At 43.3% G+C, this 22,655-nt stretch overlaps 1 protein-coding gene across 2 annotated transcripts in view; it reads left to right on the top strand.

Annotated features, from left to right (window-relative positions):
• LOC138959125 (serine/threonine-protein phosphatase 6 regulatory ankyrin repeat subunit A-like) overlaps window positions 1-22,578 on the top strand; it is a 177,430-nt gene extending 154,852 nt beyond the window's left edge. Inside the window, exons 12-21 of one of the 2 annotated variants that reach the window (XM_070330494.1) lie at window positions 2,370-2,438; window positions 2,906-2,995; window positions 5,371-5,442; window positions 5,970-6,095; window positions 9,995-10,114; window positions 12,683-12,784; window positions 15,066-15,146; window positions 15,447-15,655; window positions 15,951-16,135; window positions 21,178-22,578. In XM_070330494.1, coding sequence (XP_070186595.1) covers window positions 2,370-2,438; window positions 2,906-2,995; window positions 5,371-5,442; window positions 5,970-6,095; window positions 9,995-10,114; window positions 12,683-12,784; window positions 15,066-15,146; window positions 15,447-15,655; window positions 15,951-16,135; window positions 21,178-21,197 — 1,074 coding nt within the window. In that variant the 3' untranslated portion in view covers window positions 21,198-22,578. Of the gene's footprint in view, window positions 1-2,369; window positions 2,439-2,905; window positions 2,996-5,370; window positions 5,443-5,969; window positions 6,096-9,994; window positions 10,115-12,682; window positions 12,785-15,065; window positions 15,147-15,446; window positions 15,656-15,950; window positions 16,136-21,174 lie in introns of both variants that reach the window. The other variant, XM_070330486.1, reaches the window with a different exon arrangement.
• Window positions 22,579-22,655: the final 77 nt, after the last annotated feature.

Raw genomic sequence — 22,655 nt, 5'->3', positions numbered from 1 at the left:
TCTGTGTAGAAACGGACTCTTTTTTTTTCTCAGTACAGTATTTCATTTTTTAGTCAAATCATGCAGTTTGTGAGACAATCAAAAAAAGAGTGCCGAAGGTTTTGGTTGCTTTTTAGATGTTTGTTTCTTTTTGTCTGTGTCCTATTTGGAACTAAATTAATAAAACAATGTATGCAACAATGTTCGGTGTATATATACTATATGTGTGTGTGTTAAAGCATGTGTATGTGCACATGATTTTGGAACCATTCCAAGGACAGTTTTGCACAAAATTATGATGTCCTATTGGAATTTCTGAAAGCGGTCAAATGTCCTATTGATTCTGAAGAGCTCAGGTCATTTGTCCTATAGGTGTGAATTTGTAACAACATCCCTGGTGTATCACTATGCAACAGAGAATCTTTGTACCAGACTGCGTTTGTGTCAGTAGTACGTCCAATGTACATGTTTGAATGACAGGGTTTTTTCCTGGTAAAGTTATCTGTGTGTGTGTGTGTGTGTGTGTGTGTGTGTGTGTGTGTGTGTGTGTGTGTGTGTGTGTGTGTGTGTGTGTGTCACGTTTCAATATATCACTTAAGGTGATTATGAACCGGTTAATTACTACTAATTAACTAACCACACCACGATCCACTCTCGCAGTCATACAATTAAATAGAGTCAACAAAAGTATAAGTTTCAGACGCCTGTTTATGTATAAACTCGCCACCTCCCTCGAGCCTTCACTCAAAATATGTTCCTTTTACGTTCTCAACACGTAAAAAACCCGTGATCACTGACAAAATGCCAGTAGTATATAGAAAATTATAGTAACACGCTGATCCCGTGTAAATACAGTCAAATGAGAATGTTCTGTTCAAAAAGCTCTAGTTCATGCAGGGGTCACACACCCCACGTTGTCACTACTCCAATGAAATCACAGATAAGAAAAGACAACGGTGGTCAACGGGGTGCGTAAGACACGGTGCACTTAGCTTTCTTTCTGTATGCTGGTTAGCCGGTATGCTGGTTAGCCGGGTTGCTGGTTAGCCGGTTTGCTGGTTAGCCGGTTCGCTGGTTAGCCGGTCTGCTGGTTAGCCGGTTAGCGTAGCTTCCTCAGGTCCCAGCTCCAACGTCTGCGGCTAGCAGTGTCCCGCCAAAGGCAGCCGTGCAGCCGTTTCAGGAACACGAAACGAAACGAACGAACGAAGGCTGCAAACAGAAAGCATCGGTGCACTAAACATGTCAGCTACCCCTCACCCACCACCTTAAAACATGTCATCTTTAAATATCTCATCGAGCACGTGGGCCTGCACAAAACGGACTTTTTACAACAACAAAACAGCCATTTTCCGTCCTTCTCTCCCTATCTGCAAAAACCATATACAGATTAGTATTTTAGCGTCACAGAGAGTAAATTATGCGCTAACCTGGAAAGAACAACAGAGAGTATTTCATTCCACAACACAGACTCATCAACAGCGTTAAATAATGATTTATTACCTCAAAAGCCTATGATTGTACTCTCATGGAAGCAAAATCCGCTTCCTCCCTGGAACAGCCTCTGTTCGTCAACAGTGACCGAAAACCTCCAGAACCCCTTGTCGAATCCTTATGCGAAAGCCATCGCCGACGAAGGAATGTTGACGACTTGTCCTCAGCAAAATATGTGGCAGTGTGAAGGATTAACTAGTGGAAGCTCCCCTAGAGTGCCGAATACAATATTCGGTGAAAAACCATCATACTCTAGAAACTGTGTATTAGGTCCTTCCCCTTCTGCCGCTGGGTGTCAAGTGCGCCGCCCTTGTGTCTCTCCCAGACAACCTAGCCAATAACACGTGACTGACCTTGTCACAAAACCAGTCCAGCTATACACAATTCTGCCTCCCAAGCAGAAAAAAGACACGAGAAACTCAATCCGTGAAAATCCCGTGCGCGCTGTCAGCGAAAAACCGTCAGCCCTATGACAGCAGAAACCCCCACTGTGAAACTCGTGCACTACAAAACATCCGTGCTAGTTGAGCACTGTCAGCAAACTCTGCTGTAGCCCAATATCACGTACAGGCGCTTTCTATCATACATTGACCCAGAACAGGCACTCCACTGAGTGACGCTTTCTTGGTCTCTGTCACCCGATCGTGACAGTGTGTGTGTGTGTGTGTGTGTGTGTGTGTGTGTGTGTGTGTTTGTGTGTGTGTGTGTGTGTGTGTGCGTGCGTGCGTGCGTGCGTGCGTACGCGCGTGCGTGCGTGCTTGCTTGTGTGTGTGTGTGCGTGTGCGTGCGTGCGTGTGTTGTTTTGACAGGGTTGAAGAGTTGTTCCTGCATGGTGTGGGTGTTACTTTATTAAGATATGCAATAGTTAGACATTTCATTGACACATTTTAACATTTCAGACCAACTTGTGCGCCAAAGACTATGCTGAACTCCACAAATGCAAAAAAGTGGTTGCCTCCATCGAAAATGTAAGTTATTTCTTTTTTTTCAGCGTCCTTATATTGTAAACACTTGCTATGGAACTGTCCCCCTCCCTCCTCTCCCAGTCTCTCTCTTTCTGTATATTTGAGTTCAAGTGTATATGCATGTGTGTGTGTGTGTGTGTGTGTGTGTGTGTGTGTGTGTATGTGTGTGTGTGTGTGTGTGTGTGTGTGTGTCTGTGTGTGTGTGTGGGTGTGTGTGTGTGTGTGAGTGTGAGTGTGTGTGTGTGTGTGTGTGTGTGTGTGTGTGTGTGCCTGTGCATTAAGGTACATGAGAAACTGTGTTGCTATATAGTCGCGTAGTGCCTTTGGTAGAGTACAGCATTATAAAGGGCACATAATTCACTCCAGCAAATCTGAATTTCAGGGGGCAGTGACTTTTCATTGAGTCAGTGTGAATAAATCCAAAGGGTTAAAACTCGACAAGCTGGTTAATTTTGTTTATAAAATTGCAGGCGGTATTACGCTGGATGTTCCACGAGGCCGGCATCAACCGGCAGATCTTGGTGCTGCAGGGCTACCAGTACCTGCCCGCCCCCATCAAGGTACACTGGAACACCCAAATTTAAGACTTCCTCAATTTAAGACCTTGTTTTTTCACATTTCCTGTTGATATTCTCTATCACTTTACCTCCGTTTTAAAACTCCTCCCTTTTAAGATCTGATTTTCTAAGATTTGTTTAGGTCTTTAAAGGGGGGTACCACTGTATAGCGCATGCAACCCGCAGGCTGGTTGTCCTTTACCTATACTGTCACCTGGTTGTCCTTTACCTACACTGTCACCTGGTTGTCCTTTACCTATACTGTCACCTGGTTGTCGCCACAAATGTTGCGCTACCTTACGTATACTGTCACCTGGTTGTCGCCACAAATGTTGTGTATACTGTCACCTGGTTGTCACGACATTTGTCGCGCGACTGGCTCAGTCTGTTTGGTCGGTTCCGATTACCTCCCATGGATGCGAAAACCTATATGACCATTTTTCTTTATTTTTGGCTCACGAAGTGTAGCCTATGCGATGCTAACTTTTGTCTGTCTGTGCGTGCGTGCGTGCGTGCGTGCGTATGTATGTATGTATGTATGTCTGTGGTAGAAACTTTAACATTTGAAGACGTCATATTACATTGACGTCACATTATGACGTCCGAGGGTTAGACGTCACGCGATGGAATTACTGAAAGTCTCGGTGATTGTTATTTTGAGCGGGCCGAGACTATTTGGCAGTCGTGTCCATGTAAGTAGGCTACATGCAGACAGACAGATCTAGATCTAGTGTCTCGCTTTCTTGCACAGTTTCACCTATGCTCTTTCTGTGTGTGTGTGTGTGTGTGTGTGTGTGTGTGTGTGTGTGTGTGTGTGTGTGTGTACTGTGTGTGTGTGTGTGACGGAGTGATTGAGTTTGTGTTACTGTTTGTCGATTTCTTACGTGAGCCTTGAAGGCTTCGCCTCTTGTTCTCTCTGTTAATTCACCAGTGGCTATGTTACATGTGTTACAGAATTGCACCAGTGTAAGGGTTAAACATTAGCCCCGTCACTGTACAGGATTGCACCAGTGTGAGGGTTAAACATTAGCCCCGTCACTGTACAGGATTGCACCAGTGTAAGGGTTAAACATTAGCCCCGTCACTGTACAGAATGGCACCAGTGTGAGGGTTAAACATTAGCCCCGTCACTGTACAGGATTGCACCAGTGTGAGGGTTAAACATTAGCCCCGTCACTGTACAGGATTGCACCAGTGTGAGGGTTAAACATTAGCCCCGTCACTGTACAGAATTGCACCACTGTAAGGGTTAAACATTAGCCCCGTCACTGTACAGAATTGCACCAGTGTGAGGGTTAAACATTAGCCCCGTCACTGTACAGAATTGCACCAGTGTAAGGGTTAAACATTAGCCCCGTCACTGTACAGAATTGCACCAGTGTAAGGGTTAAACATTAGCCCCGTCACTGTACAGAATGGCACCAGTGTGAGGGTTAAACATTAGCCCCGTCACTGTACAGAATGGCACCAGTGTAAGGGTTAAACATTAGCCCCGTCACTGTACAGAATAGGCAGCACTTGACATTTGTGTAGCATGTATTAAATTAACTTGGTAACAAACTGTCTTAATTTCAGGATTTTTAACTCATTTTGTTCAGGCAAAATAGTGTGCTTCAGGAAATATTTATAGTAATACTATGGCTCAAACAAAAAGAAAGAAAAAAGAAAATACACATGTACTTTTGACTGTAATCAAAATGATCTTCTTCTTCTTCTTCTTCTGCGTTCGTGGGCTGAAACTCCCGTACACTCGTGTTTTTGCACGAGTGGATTTTTATGTGTATGACCGTTTTTACCCCGCCATTCAGGCAGCCATACGCCGCTTTGGTAGGAAGCATGCTGGGTATTTTCGTGTTTCTATAACCCACTGAACTCTGACATGGATTACAGGATCTTTTCCGTGTGCACTTGGTCTTGTGCTTGCGTGTACACACGAAGGGGGATAAGCCACTAGCAGGTCTGCACATAAGTTGACCTGGGAGATCGGTAAAATCTCCACACTTAACCCACCAGGCGGCCGCGGCCGGGATTTGAACTCACGACCTTCCGATTAAGAGCCCGACGTCTTACCACCACGCCACAGCGCCCGTCATCAAAACGATCAAATGCAAAAACTATACATCAACGTTCAACCAATCAAATGAAAAACTCAAGTACCTTTCTTTGTAATGTTCTCATTAGAAACGAAAATATTACTTGAATGATACCATCAGAGAGAAATCAGAACAGTCAGCAAGGTTATAACTAACTGTCCATCACTGCTCAGTAGAGGACTCCCCCCTATCCCTCCCCCTCCCCCCCCCCCCCCCCCCCCTCCATCACAACTGGTAATTATGGTTGTTGTTGTTGAAACTTGACCTTTCGCTTTTGTGTTTCAGAGCTTGGACGGTGTTGAAAGTCAAGCTGATGGTTCTATTGATGCCTATTACAAGTATTTACCGTTGTATCAGGTATGCACATTTCTTGTAAACGTCAATATGGCTTGAATAGCAACATGCCAAGCGCATTAGATGAATACCATTATAACGTACACAACAAACTCACAGTAGAACACAGCAAAAAAGGTGGAATATGTTGTTGCCTATTTGCCTAATGTATTGAGTAGAACTTTGTCTTCAGTAACAGCGGCAGGGTGAATGCATTTAAAGTTAATTGTTTGATTCCAATTATTGCAGTATGAAAGTACAGAGCAGTATGAAAGTACAGAGCAGTATGAAAGTACAGAGCAGTATGAAAGTACAGAGCAGATGGTGCATGGTGAATACAATCATTGCATCCCGTGCAAGACAACAAGAAAGTATTAAAGAAAAAAAGAAAAGGCTGGTTTAAAACGAAAACCAAAAAATAAACAAAGATGATGTTTGATAAAAGTTTTTCTCAGCACATGACTAGGGTGAGCACTGAAATCTAGCTTCCAATGCAAAAATGAGGTGTGTGTTTTAGGCAGGGCACTTCATTCAATGTGTACCTTGTGCAGGACCAGGTGGAACAGGTGCACGCGGCGGTGGAGAACCTTGACGTGGAGACCTTGCGACAACTGCTGTACTTCAGACACAACGAGCCTCACGGTCTCAGCCCCTGTCTGGCTGACTGCAGGAGACCCGTAAGTCCTTGCTTAGTACGAATTAGTGTGGGTCATGGCTACCATGGGATCAAAGTTTCTCAATGCCTTCAAGTGCCTCCAAACAAAAACAATACCAACAAACCCATTTTGTAAGCGTTGTAACCCATTTTGTAAGCGTTGTAACCCATTTTGTAAACGTTGTAACCCATTTTGTAAGCGTTGTAACCCATTTTGTAAGCGTTGTAACCCGTTTTGTAAGCGTTGTAACCCATTTTGTAAGCATTGTAACCCATTTGGTAAGCGTTGTAACCCATTTTGTAAGCGTTGTAACCCGTTTTGTAAGCGTTGTAACTCTCAGGTCAGTGAGACAATGTCAGGAAATAACTCTGTCGGGTTTGTGTTGATTTTGAAAGAGTGACTACTCTTGCTTTTATTGAGGCACACTTTCCCTGGCATTACTGTCACTGGCAAGAGTGTTTGTCTCCACACATAGACAAAGAGCATGTGGGAAAGTTTGCCTCAATAAAAGCAAGAGTAGTCACTCTTTGACAACCCATACAAACTCGACAGAGTTACGTATATTTCTGGCATTTGTCTTTACAGTCGAGATCGCTTTACACGAAATGAAAGGGACCAATATTTTTTTTCGCGATAACGAAAATGATCAAACTATTTTGAAATCGGTTTACTTGCAGCGATGTTCGCGAAACTCGTTTGAACTGCTGACGCGATTCGGTTTGAACAGAAGTACTCTTTTGTGTAAGAATACAGCCCGCGTCTAGTTGTTGTTAACTTTGCAGGAGTCTGACTTTCGGGTCGCTTCATTTCTCCGACAGCGAATAAAAGGCTCTACAGTAGTACCTGCCATATCCGGTCACCCATTAGTCATTGCAAAGGTGACCGCAAATATCAGGTGGCCGTTCATTACAGGCCCCCTCCTCCTCCAAAAAAAAACCCCCAAAACACGATCAAGTTTTCATGAAGAAAAGAAAGCGATCATCCACGAGCCGCCGATTCATTGTCTCTGTTAGTTTTGCTTTTGTTTATACATCTTAATTATTTGCGTGTTTAACTCGATCGTCCTGGCTAAGCTATTGTTTCGTATGTTTCTATGTGTGTTGTTTGGATTATTATATATGTATTTGAGTGTCAGATAAACAAGTGTTTCAAACTCACATCAGCTGTGATCGATCCGGAAGTGACTGCCGTAAATGTACATGTATGCGCATGTCTGTATTTACAGTTTGCGCATGCGTAAGTATTCTCTGCTGCCTTAATAACCTTCACTCTTTGCTCTAAAGTCAGCACCAGTCTTTTCTTTGTTGGAGTTTGTGTTGCCATTCTGAAAGACTGACTGACTGACTGAACAAATTCTTGACGGGCTTGCAAAGGCTTCAAATAATCACTCAACAATCACTCACGTCTTCATTCACGAAACAAACAAACACAAACACGCAGCGATCGCTCACACTCCAATGTAAACAAAAACAATCTTGAGTTTGACTCGTCAGCTTTATTAACAGGCGATACATGTGTTAACAGTTATAGAAAGTGGACAGGTGCAGATTTCTAACGGCCAGATAGCAGGTGGGAGGTGGGTGGGCGGGGAGAGCCACAGGCGCTCGCCCGCGAACGTGACAAGTGGCCGTTAAGTGGCCGCTCCTGTCGAGTAAGAGGGGCACCTTAGGGCAAAAATCAGTGACCGTTGACCGCGTCAGACAGGTTAACGGCCATTAAGAGTCAATTATAGAAGGAAAACTCATTAGTCATGGGAAAGCTGGCCGCTCCAGGCAGGTTCACGCCCACGAAAGGGCCGGAAATGGAAGGGACTACTGTATTTCCAAAGGAAGCCGCTTTTTTCCGTGTTTTGACGGGCCAATGAAGTGATGAAATGATTAAAGCATAGAATTAAGATACCTGTTTTAAGTATAAACGCTTCAACAGAGTTGATCGGTGCTGACCAACCGAACAAACGCACGTAAGCCGTAGAGTGTTTTCGGAAGTGGCTTCAGAATCTTGATACACCGTGACATTTGTGTGCCATCTGCTCCAATTTCCAAAGTGAGAGATTATGGAATTATCGGGAAGAATATGCACGCGCAAGAAGCAAACACCACAAGAGAGCTGTACCGACTTTGTGATAAAGTCTAAGTTTACGTCGACCATTTCATTCTTTCTTTCAATGGGCCGTGCAAACACGTGAACACTTCTCGCTTTGGAAGCTACAAGTTGAAAAAAACAGTTGTTTGGTGGTGCAAGAGACCGAGAATTGGCTTCGTGTAAACGTTTTTTGCGTGAGTCTCAGATCGTTTTATTTCGCGTTATGATGTTTTTTTTTGTAGGGTTTATGAAGGGAATGATTGGGGCTGACAACACGTTTCGCGTAATGGTTTTTTTTGGCTCATCGTTTTTCGTGTTAAATGATCTCGACTGTATGTTTAAGAGAAAAAAAGCTACCTTGCTCTGGATATCCCCCGACGCACTTTCTTTTAATCACTGAACAATATAAATAGGTTGATACTTTCACAGTTTGAGAGTACAGTGGAGACCTGGGAACCCATACGATTTGATATTTTCACAGTTTGAGAGTTCAGTGGAGACCTGGGAACCCATACGATTTGATATTTTCACAGTTTGAGAGTTCAGTGGAGACCTGGGAACCCATACGATTTGATATTTTCACAGTTTGAGAGTTCAGTGGAGACCTGGGAACCCATACGATTTGATATTTTCACAGTTTGAGAGTTCAGTGGAGACCTGGGAACCCATACGATTTGATATTTTCACAGTTTGAGAGTTCAGTGGAGACCTGGGAACCCAAACGATTTGATATTTTCACAGTTTGAGAGTTCAGTGGAGACCTGGGAACCCAAACGATTTGATATTTTCACAGTTTGAGAGTACAGTGGAGACCTGGGAACCCAAACGATTTGATATTTTCACAGTTTGAGAGTACAGTGGAACCCGGTTTAAAGACTTCCCTTCTCAGACGTTCTGTTTATAGCCTCTGTAAATTGACCCCAATTTTAAGACTACCTCCTTTTTAAGCCCTGATTTATCAGATTTGTAAAGGTCGTAAAAGGGGGGTTCCACTGTACCAGGACGCAGTTCGTATGGTGGCTATAACTATTTTATATCTATCTCTATCAGTGTGTGTGTGTGTGTTATGGTGGCTATAACTATTTTATATCTATCTCTATCAGTGTGTGTGTGTGTTATGGTGGCTATAACTATTTTATATCTATCTCTATCAGTGTGTGTGTGTGTTATGGTGGCTATAACTATTTTATATCTATCTCTATCAGTGTGTGTGTGTGTTATGGTGGCTATAACTATTTTATATCTATCTCTATCAGTGTGTGTGTGTGTTATGGTGGCTATAACTATTTTATATCTATCTCTATCAGTGTGTGTGTGTGTTATGGTGGCTATAACTATTTTATATCTATCTCTATCAGTGTGTGTGTGTGTTATGGTGGCTATAACTATTTTATATCTATCTCTATCAGTGTGTGTGTGTGTTATGGTGGCTATAACTATTTTATATCTATCTCTATCAGTGTGTGTGTGTGTTATGGTGGCTATAACTATTTTATATCTATCTCTATCAGTGTGTGTGTGTGTTATGGTGGCTATAACTATTTTATATCTATCTCTATCAGTGTGTGTGTGTGTTATGGTGGCTATAACTATTTTATATCTATCTCTATCAGTGTGTGTGTGTGTTATGGTGGCTATAACTATTTTATATCTATCTCTATCAGTGTGTGTGTGTGTTATGGTGGCTATAACTATTTTATATCTATCTCTATCAGTGTGTGTGTGTGTTATGGTGGCTATAACTATTTTATATCTATCTCTATCAGTGTGTGTGTGTGTTATGGTGGCTATAACTATTTTATATCTATCTCTATCAGTGTATGTGTGTGTTATTTCAGGGAGACGGCCAGCCCCTGCTCCACAAGGCTGCACTGCGGGGATCGTACGACATGCTGGAGCTCCTGGCAGAAACACTCGTCTACCAGCGCAAGCAGAGACTCGACTCCATCCGTGATCAGGTAACTTGTGTAATTACTGTCATTCCTCATTTAATGAAGGGAAGAGAAATATCCTTGCCATTTCAACCTAGAATGTTCCCTGCTGTTATTTGAACCGTCTTCTTCCCTCAAAGCCATGGTGCTGATCAAATGGAAAGCAGGACAACAAGAAAACAACAGTGTACTTGACAGGCTTCCTGTGCATGTTTGGAGCGATGGGATTGTGTCAGCGAAACTTCATCTACCACTTTGGATGTACAGTAATGAAATTGTCTCACTACGGAAGTGGTGCTAGTGGTGCTAGTGAAATGCAGAGTGTGCCACAACTGTGTCAAGTACAGGGATGCTGTTTGGTGCTGGTAGTCGGGGTAACCGCAAACTTATTTCACACAGCTCAAAACTTTGCCGTCATTTGGGCAGAGCTACCAAGCCTAATTTTCATGGTGGGGGAAATTTAACACCAACGAGGGAAATAGCTCAGTCAGTCGCTGGCTTCAAAACCCGTTGTCGCTATCGGTGTGAGTTCCATCCCCACGTTCGGCAAGGGATTTTTTTCCACAGTCAATTTTGTGCAGACTCTCTTCGGTGTCCGAACACCCTTGTATACACGCAAAATTGACAGTGAAAGTCTCAGGGCTTTCAAATATGAATACACGCATGCAGGAAAAAGAAGAAACAAGTCGCGTAAGGCGAAAATACAACATTTAGTCAAGCTGTCGAACTCACAGAATGAAACTGAACGCAATGCAATTTTTCAGCAAGACCGTATACTCGTAGCATCGTCAGTCCACCGCTCGTGACAAAGGCAGTGAAATTGACAAGAAGAGCGGGGTAGTAGTTGCGCTGAGAAGGATAGCACGCTTTTCTGTACCTCTCTTCGTTGTAACTTTCTGAGCGTGTTTTTAATCCAAACATATCATATCTATATGTTTTTGGAATCAGGAACCGACAAGGAATAAGATGAAAGTGTTTTTAAATCAATTTCGGAAATTTGATTTTGATAATAATTTTTATATGTTTAATTTTCAGACCTTGTTTTTAATCCGAATATAACATATTTATATGTTTTTGGAATCAGAAAATGATGAAGAATAAGATGAACGTAAATTTGGATCGTTTTATAAAAAAATGATTTTAATTACAATTTTTAGATGTTTAATGACCAAAGTCATTAATTAATTTTTAAGCCACCAAGATGAAATGCAATACCAAACCCCGGCCTTCGTCGAAGATTGCTTGGCCAAAATTTCAATCAATTTGATTGAAAAATGAGGGTGTGACAGTGCCGCCTCAACTTTTACAAAAAGCCGGATATGACGTCATCAAAGACATATATCGAAAAAATGAAAAAAACGTCCGGGGATGTCATACCCAGGAACTCTCATGTCAAATTTCATAAAGATCGGTCCAGTAGTTTACTCTCAATCGCTCTACACACGCACACACACACACATACACCACACCCTCGTCTCGATTCTCCCCTCTACGTTAAAACATTTAGTCAAAAATTGACTAAATGTAAAAATGGGAAGTGCAGTACTGTATTTATTTATTTATTAAGGAGATTTCTATAGCGCATAACTAAAAGCGCTAAGCGCTGTATGCGCTGTATGTGCTGTACGGCAGCTGAGTCTTTCCCCAGTGAGAAAGCAGCCCGAGTTTTGATGAGGGTAAGCTCTGTACAGGAGTTTTGATGAGAGTAAGCTCTGTACAGGAGTTTTGATGAGGGTAAGCTCTGTACAGGAGTTTTGATGAGGGTAAGCTCTGTACAGGAGTTTTGATGAGGGTAAGCTCTGTACAGGAGTTTTGATGAGGGTAAGCTCTGTACAGGAGTTTTGATGAGGGTAAGCTCTGTACAGGAGATTTGATGAGGGTAAGCTCTGTACAGGATTTTTGATGAGGGTAAGCTCTGTACAGGAGTTTTGATGAGGGTAAGCTCTGTACAGGAGTTTTGATGAGGGTAAGCTCTGTACAGGATTTTTGATGAGGGTAAGCTCTGTACAGGAGTTTTGATGAGGGTAAGCTCTGTACAGGATTTTTGATGAGGGTAAGCTCTGTACAGGAGTTTTGATGAGAGTAAGCTCTGTACAGGAGTTTTGATGAGAGTAAGCTCTGTACAGGAGTTTTGATGAGGGTAAGCTCTGTACAGGAGTTTTGATGAGGGTAAGCTCTGTACAGGAGTTTTGATGAGAGTAAGCTCTGTACAGGAGTTTTGATGAGGGTAAGCTCTGTACAGGAGTTTTGATGAGAGTAAGCTCTGTACAGGAGTTTTGATGAGGGTAAGCTCTGTACAGGACTTTTGATGAGGGTAAGCTCTGTACAGGAGTTTTGATGAGGGTAAGCTCTGTACAGGACTATGAACTCTTATCTTATCTCCTAGCTTTCACCTCATTGTACGTGACTTGTAACCTCTTCCTGCCCATCCCCTGTCCCTGGATCTCCAGCAGTGACAGTGAGATATGACGACATTGTGTCCCCTGTCCCTCGATCTCCAGCAGTGACAGTGAGATATGACGACATTGTGTCCCCTGTCCCTGGATCTCCAGCAGTGACAGTGAGATATGACGACATTGTGTTGTGTACTTTCAGTATTTTCGCACCTGCCTGCACTACACCTACGCCCTGGAGGACGGCAAACACCTGGTGGACCTCCTGATGGACTACGGGGCGTCTGAGTTCACCATGGACAAGGTGTGGTACTTTCTGTCACTTTGATAACCTATAGCTTTATAACAAAACACCTGGTGGACCTCCTGATGGACTACGGGGCGTCCGAGTTCACCATGGACAAGGTGTGGTACTTTCTGTCACTTTGATAACCTATAGCTTTATAACAAAACACCTGGTGGACCTCCTGATGGACTACGGGGCGTCCGAGTTCACCATGGACAAGGTGTGGTACTTTCTGTCACTTTGATAACCTATAGCTTTATAACAAAACACCTGGTGGACCTCCTGATGGACTATGGGGCGTCTGGGTTCACCATGGACAAGGTGTGGTACTTTCTGTCACTTTGATAACCTATAGCTTTATAACAAAACACCTGGTGGACCTCCTGATGGACTACGGGGCGTCTGAGTTCACCATGGACAAGGTGTGGTACTTTCTGTCACTTTGATAACCTATAGCTTTATAACAAAACACCTGGTGGACCTCCTGATGGACTACGGGGCGTCTGAGTTCACCATGGACAAGGTGTGGTACTTTCTGTCTATCACTGTGAAACTACATCCGTACCAGCAATGTTTGGCCTCTCCAATGAGAGGACACCTCCCTTAACACTATTGTGACTAGCATGCCCACGGCGTTAACGTCCTGCCTGCCCAAGCTTGCCACCAAGAAACTTCCCAAAAAACAGTAACTGTAAAGAAATCTGTCTAGCAAGCTTGAATTAAGTCCAATCACCACCAAATTTTGTGTACTAATTAAAAAATGGATGCCCAGTTCAGTCGTGCTATTTATAAGTTTGTCACACGATTTGTTTTAGCAAAGGGGGGGGTGAAAGGGGGATAATTTGTGTTTTTTAACGTTTTTTTTGTGTGTGTTTTCTTTTCCACTGCTTTTTTAAAAGTTCTTTTTTAACAGAAAGTATTATAAATAATTTTATAACCAAACAAGGTGTAAAACCTATGAATTAGCTGAAATATTGTTAAAATTCTACACAGAAATAAGGAGACAGTACAAAGAAAAAAACAAGCAAATCCCGCATTCACTCACAGCATCCTGACTCAAATGAAACAAAACTGTGACACTCACCAAATGATGTCTAGGTAATCCATATTGAATATAAGTCACATTTTCACAACAAAGTCCCAGCTGTACACCTATGAACATTTCCAAAAGGATTAGGAGGCTCCAGCCATCCATTGTTATCAGTGCTGCCACGCCCCCCTTGCAACTACACGGTTCCAAGATCCATGCAGTACCACCCTACCACGTGTAGTTTGCCGACTCATACTAGCAACAACAGGACTGTTTCTTCCTCAATATCACTGCTATTATCGCTTTCTTGAGGCGAAAACAACACGTCGGAATCATGATCTACAGGATCCTCAAGATCCAACATCCGGAGAATCTCCTCCCGTGACAAGGCTCGCCTTCGATTCATTTTTTTTGTTCGAAAAAACCACTCAAATCTTCTCTAATTTGCACATGGCGAAAGAGCAAGTCACGTGTATCAAGGGAAACAACTCAGTTTATTGCAAGCTTCAAAAACCGGGAAGCAATCACGAGTCGTGTACCTTGTATGTCTGTTACTCAAATAGTCACTTCCCGTCCGTGGGCGTGTCAGCGCTGTTACTAATTTAGTCACCTCCCGCCGCGAAAGTGTTAAAGAACAGCTTTTGTTCCTTTTTATCTCTACCAAAATATCCATGTCATGTCAGCTAGGCCATCTGCAATGTTGGGACACTGTGAGCTGATCCCAAGGTTGCCCTTTCATTGCAGGTACTACTGTAGCTTGAATTTTGTGAGGGTGAATATGTGAAAGCTGCAAAGATTTATTAACAGAAGCAAGAAGAATGAAGTGAGTTTTGTTGTAAAACTGAAAAAGCATGAAGAAAAATGTCGATCTGTTACTGTCATTTTTGACTTTGCAGCCACTACTATAATCCTGCACCCCAACCGTAGCAAACAGGGTACAGCACCCCACCCGTAGCAAACAGGGTACAGCACCCCACCCGTAGCAAACAGGGTACAGCACCCCACCCGTAGCAAACAGGGTACAGCACCCCACCCGTAGCAAACAGGGTACAGCACCCCACCCGTAGCAAACAGGGTACAGCACATACAAATGGTGTGTTTATCATTGAACCAAGTAAACTGCTTTACATTCAATCTGAACAAGCAAGTACATTGATGTTACATGTACTCCCAAAAGATGAGTGTAGGAATCACACTTGACATGCTGCAACAGACAGACTGTAGCGGGATGCTGAATTGTATTGTACGTATTGTATGGTGTGTGTGCAGGACAACCGGTCTCCCTTGTGTTTCAAGGACCGTCGAGGTCAGCCGCTGATGAGGGAACTCCTGGAGTACCAGTTACTGCAGGTATTGCATGATGTTTACTACCATATTTTCGGGGCTACAAGGCGCTGCGTTGAAAAAGGTGCAACCCCCACTTTTAAGTTTAACATGTGAAAAATCTACACAGAAGGCACTTCTTTAGCCATACACAAGGGGTTATCGGTCAAAAGGGTGCAGGGGTAAAAGTTGAGGAAAAAAGTTATTATGCTGAAGGTAAATCCTTGTATCAGAAAGTGCTTCAAACGTTGGCCTTCAGCTGTAGAGTCCTACATGGGTGCAAACTGAAAGGAGTGGCATACAATGAGCGTGGCTGTGACTGTGCAGGACTTCCATGAGGCGGAGCCTGATCCCTGGGCAGTGCCCATGCCCGTGCCCATCATCGGCTACATCCTGAGCTGTGCGCATGGTCACTGCAACCCCGACCACCTGCCTGAAAAGCTGGCAGCTCTGCCCTGTGGCAGCAAGACCGACCTCCAGCGATACCGCTCCCTGTCTGACACCAAGCTGCACAAGATCAACAAGGGGGTCAACAAGTCAGTATTGGTTGTTGGTTTACACAATAATTAAGTCGTGGTTCTTGTTGTTCGATCATTGCTTTAGGCAGTAAGATACCGCTCCCTGTCAGACACTAAGATGAACAAGGGCATCAACAAGTCAGTGATCGTCGTTGTTCATTGCTTTTAACAAATTTTATTCCAGAAGATTTAGCCTCAATAGACGAAAATTTGACACTTTTTTTGAGTGTGCTGTACTTGTATTGGTGAGTACAGATTTCTTTTGTTTTTCGACTTTGTTCCTATAATTTAAGTCTCTCCTCTGTGTCTTAAGGTCTCCAACCATCGCCTCCCAGCTGGCCAGCATTCCCAGCGTGCTGCTCGGTTCTCGCATGGCGAACAAGGCGTACCACCGGTGTACGGGCAACAAGTGCATGATGGGAATGGACCGTGATTACTTCCCCCTGCCCACCGACGAGGCGTACGACGACAACGACGACTACGCGGAGTATGACGAGGGTGAGGGCAAGGATTTGTTGGAGGAGAGAGACCTCAGGAATTCACCGTCGTGTGTGCTGCAGTGAGAGTGTGGCTTTGCCCAGGAGAGGACGCGAAGGACTGTGTGTATGGGTGGCATCAACCATGCAGGACTCTTTCTCCCCTGCCTGTGTGTATGGGTGGCATCAACCATGCAGGACTCTTTCTCTCCTGCCTGTGTGTATGGGTGACATCAACCATGCAGGACTCTTTCTCCCCTGCCTGTGTGTATGGGTGACATCAACCATGCAGGACTCTTTCTCCCTTGCCTGTGTGTATGGGTGACATCAACCATGCAGGATTCTTTCTCTCCAGCCTGTGTGTATGGGTGACATCAACCATGCAGGACTCTTTCTCCCCTGCCTGTGACTGTGTGTATGGGTGACATCAACCAAGCAGGACTCTTTCTCCCCTGCCTGTGTGTATGGGTGACATCAACCATGCAGGACTCTTTCTCCCTTGCCTGTGTGTATGGGTGACATCAACCATGCAGGACTCTTTCTCTCCTGCCTGTGTGTATGGGTGACATCAACCATGCAGGACTCTTTCTCCCTTGCCTGTGTGTATGGGTGACATCAACCATGCAGGACTCTTTCTCTCCTGCGTGTGTGTATGGCTGACATCAACCATGCAGGACTCTTTCTCTCCTGCGTGTGTGTATGGCTGACATCAACCATGCAGGACTCTTTCTCTCCTGCGTGTGTGTATGGGTGACATCAACCATGCAGGACTCTTTCTCCCCTGCGTGTGTGTATGGATGGCATCAACCATGCAGGACTCTTTCTCCCCTGCGTGTGTGTTTGGCTAACATCAACCATGCAGGACTCTTTCTCCTCTGCCTGTGTGTATGGGTGACATCAACCATGCAGGACTCTTTCTCCTCTGCCTGTGTGTATGGGTGACATCAACCATGCAGGACTCTTTCTCCCCTGCCTGTGTGTATGGGTGACATCAACCATGCAGGACTCTTTCTCTCCTGCCTGTGTGTATGGGTGGCATCAACCATGCAGGACTCTTTCTCCCCTGCCTGTGTGTATGGGTGACATCAACCATGCAGGACTCTTTCTCCCCTGCGTGTGTGTATGGGTGACATCAACCATGCAGGACTCTTTCTCCCCTGCGTGTGTGTATGGGTGACATCAACCATGCAGGACTCTTTCTCCCCTGCGTGTGTGTATGGGTGACATCAACCATGCAGGACTCTTTCTCTCCTGCGTGTGTATGGGTGACATCAACCATGCAGGACTCTTTCTCCCCTGCCTGTGTATGGGTGACATCAACCATGCAGGACTCTTTCTCTCCTGCGTGTGTGTATGGCTGACATCAACCATGCAGGACTCTTTCTCCCCTGCGTGTGTGTATGGCTGACATCAACCATGCAGGACTCTTTCTCTCCTGCGTGTGTATGGGTGGCATCAACCATGCGGAAATTGAATGCAACTTATTCATAACCACGAGTGACTGCGCCAGCTACCTTAACAACTGGTATTTGTCAAGTAGACTAGAGTACGTAGCTGGCTCTCCCAACAAAGGTAGTTAATCCGATGCAATAAGCGGAGCCAAACCAAGTCATCATGGCATGCTATGTTGTAGAGGGAAAATGATCTCCGAGTGTATCTTGCCACGGAAGCGAATATTGACTAGGGGTGGTGTATGTGCATTTTGCTCCCCTCCATCGAACGCTGATGAATAACTCCCTTTCAGATTATAGCAGTATAATCAAATTATATTTACCGTCTCTTTTTGTTTGTGCTTGGGCTTGGATGTGTTGAGATCTACCTCATTTTCCTTAAAGTGAACGCATGACTAAATTAGCCCATCGCTTCAAGTGAGCCATGCAGCATGGTTAAGGTGTGAAGCAAAAGTATTCCTGGTGGCTGAATGCAAATGCATGCAGTGAAATCCCATTGTGTTAAACATGTTGCCTGCATTAAATTCATGTTTGCTGCTGTTATCATTTATCCCTTTGTGTTCCAGCTGATCAATGTTTTGAGGCATTAGAACAAACAAAACATTGCTGTTGATTTTAGACTACCGTACTTTTCGGACTATAAGGCGCTGCCGTGTATAGGGCGCACCCCCTACTTTTTAAAAAAAAATGAAAAAAGCCTAGAATAAGGCGATGCCATGGATAAGGCGATGGTGTCGTGCATAAGGCGATGGCATGAAAGAAAAAAATGAAGAAAAACATCGTACATAGAAAAAAACAACAGCAACATCAATGATCAAACATGGCGACCGCTCAAAATCGGCAGGAAACACTGTTTCAAACAGAAAGTCAGGGAAAAGATCAGCGGTACCTCAATCGTCACTCCTCGTCGTCGTCGTCACTCTCACTCCCAGAAAATCCAGAGAAATCTGAACCCTCATCTTGAAGGCAGCATCGTATGAAGCTCTCTTCGTTTTCGGCATCTTGACAGTGACAAAGTCGAAGTGCAAGTTGAAGCGGTACCCAGTTGAAGTGTCAAGAGACCGACTGTCGACTGTCGTGTTTCAACGCAACTAGTGTTCAGGTAATTTTTTCGGCGATCAACATTGCTTGAATTGTGTTCACTTAAATGGTTGTTAGTTGCTCATTGATTTCAAGTTCACAGTGCTCGTGAAACCTATTTTATCCGAGAATAAGGCGACGTCGTGTATAAGGCGACCCCACAATTTTAAGTAAAAAAAAAAAAAAAAAAAGTATCGCCTTATAGTCCGAAAAGTACGGTAGTTTGAACTGCACAAGATGAAATTTAAGCTTGATGAGAAAACTGCCTTTTAATTTTACTAGGGTTAGAACAGACCAGTCACTTTTGTATTAATCTTGAGTTTTTATGTGTCGAGTCACACACACACATGTATGTATGCTTTTACAGCTTCTGATGAAACTAAATTTGACTTCTAAATCTAAAATGATCTAGATTTTTTAAAGTAAAAAACCCAGACTCTAACAATACAAGTCCTTCTTCATGTGTGTGTGAGTGTGTGTGTGTGTGTGTGTGTGTGTGTGTGTGTGTGTGTGTGTGTGTGTGTGTGAACAATTCAGTCTTGTTTGTTGTTCTGTTTGATATTTTAATCATTTAGTCCCTGTGTAAATATTTCATGTTTTTTCAACGAATTGAGATGTGGGGCTTTGTGGACATGTTACAAAGCATGTTGTGCGAGTTTTTTGACTCACATGCGAAGCAAAAGTGAGTCTATGTACTCACCCGAGTCGTCCGTCCGTCCGTCCGGAAAACTTTAACGTTGGATATTTCTTGGACACTATTCAGTCTATCAGTACCAAATTTGGCAAGATGGTGTATGATGACAAGGCCCCAAAAAACATACATAGCATCTTGACCTTGCTTCAAGGTCAAGGTCGCAGGGGCCATAAATGTTGTCTAAAAAACAGCTATTTTTCACATTTTTCCCATTTTCGCTGAAGTTTTTGAGATTGAATACCTCACCTATATATGATATATAGGGCAAAGTAAGCCCCATCTTTTGATACCAGTTTGGTTTACCTTGCTTCAAGGTCAAGGTCACAGGAGCTCTTCAAAGTTGGATTGTATACATATTTTGAAGTGACCTTGACCCTGAACTATGGAAGATAACTGTTTCAAACTTAAAAATTATGTGGGGCACATGTTATGCTTTCATCATGAGACACATTTGGTCACATATGATCAAGGTCACTTTGACCCTTATGAAATGTGACCAAAATAAGGTAGTGAACCACTAAAAGTGACCATATCTCATGGTAGAAGCACCATTGTACTTCCTATGTCTTGAATTAACAGCTTTGTGTTGCATGACCTTGGATGACCTTGACCTTGGGTCAAGGTCACATGTATTTTTGTAGGAAAAATGTGTAAAGCAGTTCTTAGTGTATGATGTCATGAAAGGTCAAGGTCAAGCATGTGAGTCATATGGGCTTTGCCCTTCTTGTTTAAATTGCAAAATACATACAACTTTGATTTAATAACTGAAACTATAAAGTTAAAAAAAACAAAGGATTACTGTACTCAACAGAAACTATTCCATCTGTACAGTATTATGTGAGTTTGAAAGTGGTCAAGGTACGCTATCAATATCACTTTAGTCACTGTCTTGGATGAGATTTTGGGCGGGGATGTAGCTCAGTCGGTAGCGCGCTGGATTTGTATCCAGTTGGCCGCTGTCAGCGTGAGTTCGTCCCCACGTTCGGCGAGAGATTTATTTCTCAGAGTCAACTTTGGGTGCAGACTCTCCTCGGTGACCGAACACCCCCGTGTGTACACGCAAGCACAAGACCAAGTGCGCACGAAAAAGATCCTGTAATCCATGTCCGAGTTCGGTGGGTTATAGAAACACGAAAATACCCAGCATGCTTCCTCCAAAAACGGCGTATGGCTGCCTAAATGGTGGGGTAAAAAACGGTCATACACGTAAAATTCCACTCGTGCAAAAAACACGAGTGTACATGGGAGTTTCAGCCCACGAACGCAGAAGAAGAAGAAGGATGAGATTTGATTGTGTACGGCCTTCTTGAGTACATGCAATTAACACATGCAGGATGTAATACACAAGCAGTAGTAGATCGACTCTTTACTCTGCATTTACAAGACCGCACTGGCTAATCATTGACCTTGTGTGTAGGTAGTGCTTTTGCAACATGACCTGATGGATGGCATTGTTTGATGGATGGCATTGTTTGATGGATGGCATTGTTTGATGGATGGCATTGTTTGATGGATGGCATTGTTTGATGGATGGCATTGTTTGATGGATGGCATTGTTTGATGGATGGCATTGTTTGATGGATGGCATTGTTTGAGAAGATGGTATGGTGTGACTGTATAATACAGTCCGAGTAAAATCAAAACATGCTACATTATGAGGAGTCAAATGTCCTGCTAAAACATTGGTGTGTTATTCAATGATAAGACTGGATGTTTGTACAGCTATGACGTGTGTTACTGTTTGACATGAACATAGGTGTGTTAATCAGGATGATTGTTTGTACAGCTATGACGTGCGTTACCGTTTGTTTGACATGAACATTTTTTTTCTTCCAGCAGGCCCGTCATGGCGCAAGTAGGGTGCTTTCGTCATTCATCGCCTGTTTCATTAGTGTTGTTCTCATCGGCTCAGTGTGTTGAGTTGAATGAAACAGTTCAAGCATGCTGTTTTCTCTTAAGCTGAACTTTTGTTTTGGGTTTACATCATTTATTTTATGCCTGAAAGGTATATTATATTAAAAAAACAATGACAGAAAAACAAGCAAATATGTATCACTTGAACACTGGATTTCCATTCTTTGAGCCATGCGACGTCAGAGGCCCACAAAACTTCATATTTAGGCGGCCAGCCGAGACAACAAAATAGTGCATGTTTGTGTGCGTTCAATCATAAACTGAAAGGAAATCTAACCAGAATCGATCGATACATAAATGTTATTTGTATTTTTGACCAAAATATGACATTTTACACAGATCTCGACAGTCATTGTTCCCCCAGACCGCTAGAGCGGTCTCGGAGGAACACTGACTGTCTCGATCTACAACTAGTGGAAAAAGTCATATTTTGGTCAAATATACAAATAACGTATAATGTTCAACAACCAGTGTTCCTACTTTTTCTAGAGTTGGGGCAAGTGTTTTCTGTGCTAACACACATTTGACAGATGAACAATAGTAGAACAGTTTTTTTTTAGAATGGCCAGTTGCTGCTATGCAGTTTGTGAGTGATACACAATGTATCTTGTGAAAATATTTCACCATTCGTTGGTTCCCAGACACACCCCTTGACATAACCTCAGCCATTGTTCATACAAAGACTGCTGTCAATTATTGCATTGGTCCGTTCAGCATTTACCCCCCGCGGGTTAGGGGGAAGAATTTACCCGATGCTCCCCAGCATGTCGTAAGAGGCGACTAACAGATTCTGTTTCTCCTTTTACCCTTGTTAAGTGTTTCTTGTATAGAATATAGTCAATTTTTGTAAAGATTTTAGTCAAGCAGTATGTAAGAAATGTTAAGTCCTTTGTACTGGAAACTTGCATTCTCCCAGTAAGGTAATATATTGTACTACGTTGCAAGCCCCTGGAGCAAATTTTTGATTAGTGCTTTTGTGAACAAGAAACAATTGACAAGTGGCTCTATCCCATCTTCCCCCTTCCCCCGTCACGGTTGAAAACGACGTTAAACACAAAATAAAGAAAGAAAGAAATTTATGAGTAATTATAGGAATGTGATAAGTAAGATTTTGTGTAAACAGTATTTTCCGCAATTAGGGTACGTATGCTAGATGTTTTCTGCAATGTTGAAGAACAGTGTATAGTGTATTATGTTTGTATGCATGAAGCTAGTTGTGGGTTTGTGCAATACTTTTGCTTCAGTTTATGTTTTTACTCTGCCGGATGATAAGAGGATGACATAAAGTAGCATTCCTCCTACCACCTGTCTTGTGCCTGTGTGTGTGCGAGTGTGTGTGTGTGTGTGTGTGCGAGTGTGTGTGTGCGAGTGTGTGTGTCTGTGTGTGTGCGAGTGTGTGTGTC

This window comes from Littorina saxatilis, linkage group LG1 (assembly GCF_037325665.1).
Source record: "Littorina saxatilis isolate snail1 linkage group LG1, US_GU_Lsax_2.0, whole genome shotgun sequence".
NCBI lineage: Eukaryota > Metazoa > Mollusca > Gastropoda > Littorinimorpha > Littorinidae > Littorina > Littorina saxatilis.
The sequence above is the reverse complement of the archived record's forward strand: the minus strand, read 5'-3'. Positions and strand labels throughout refer to the sequence as shown.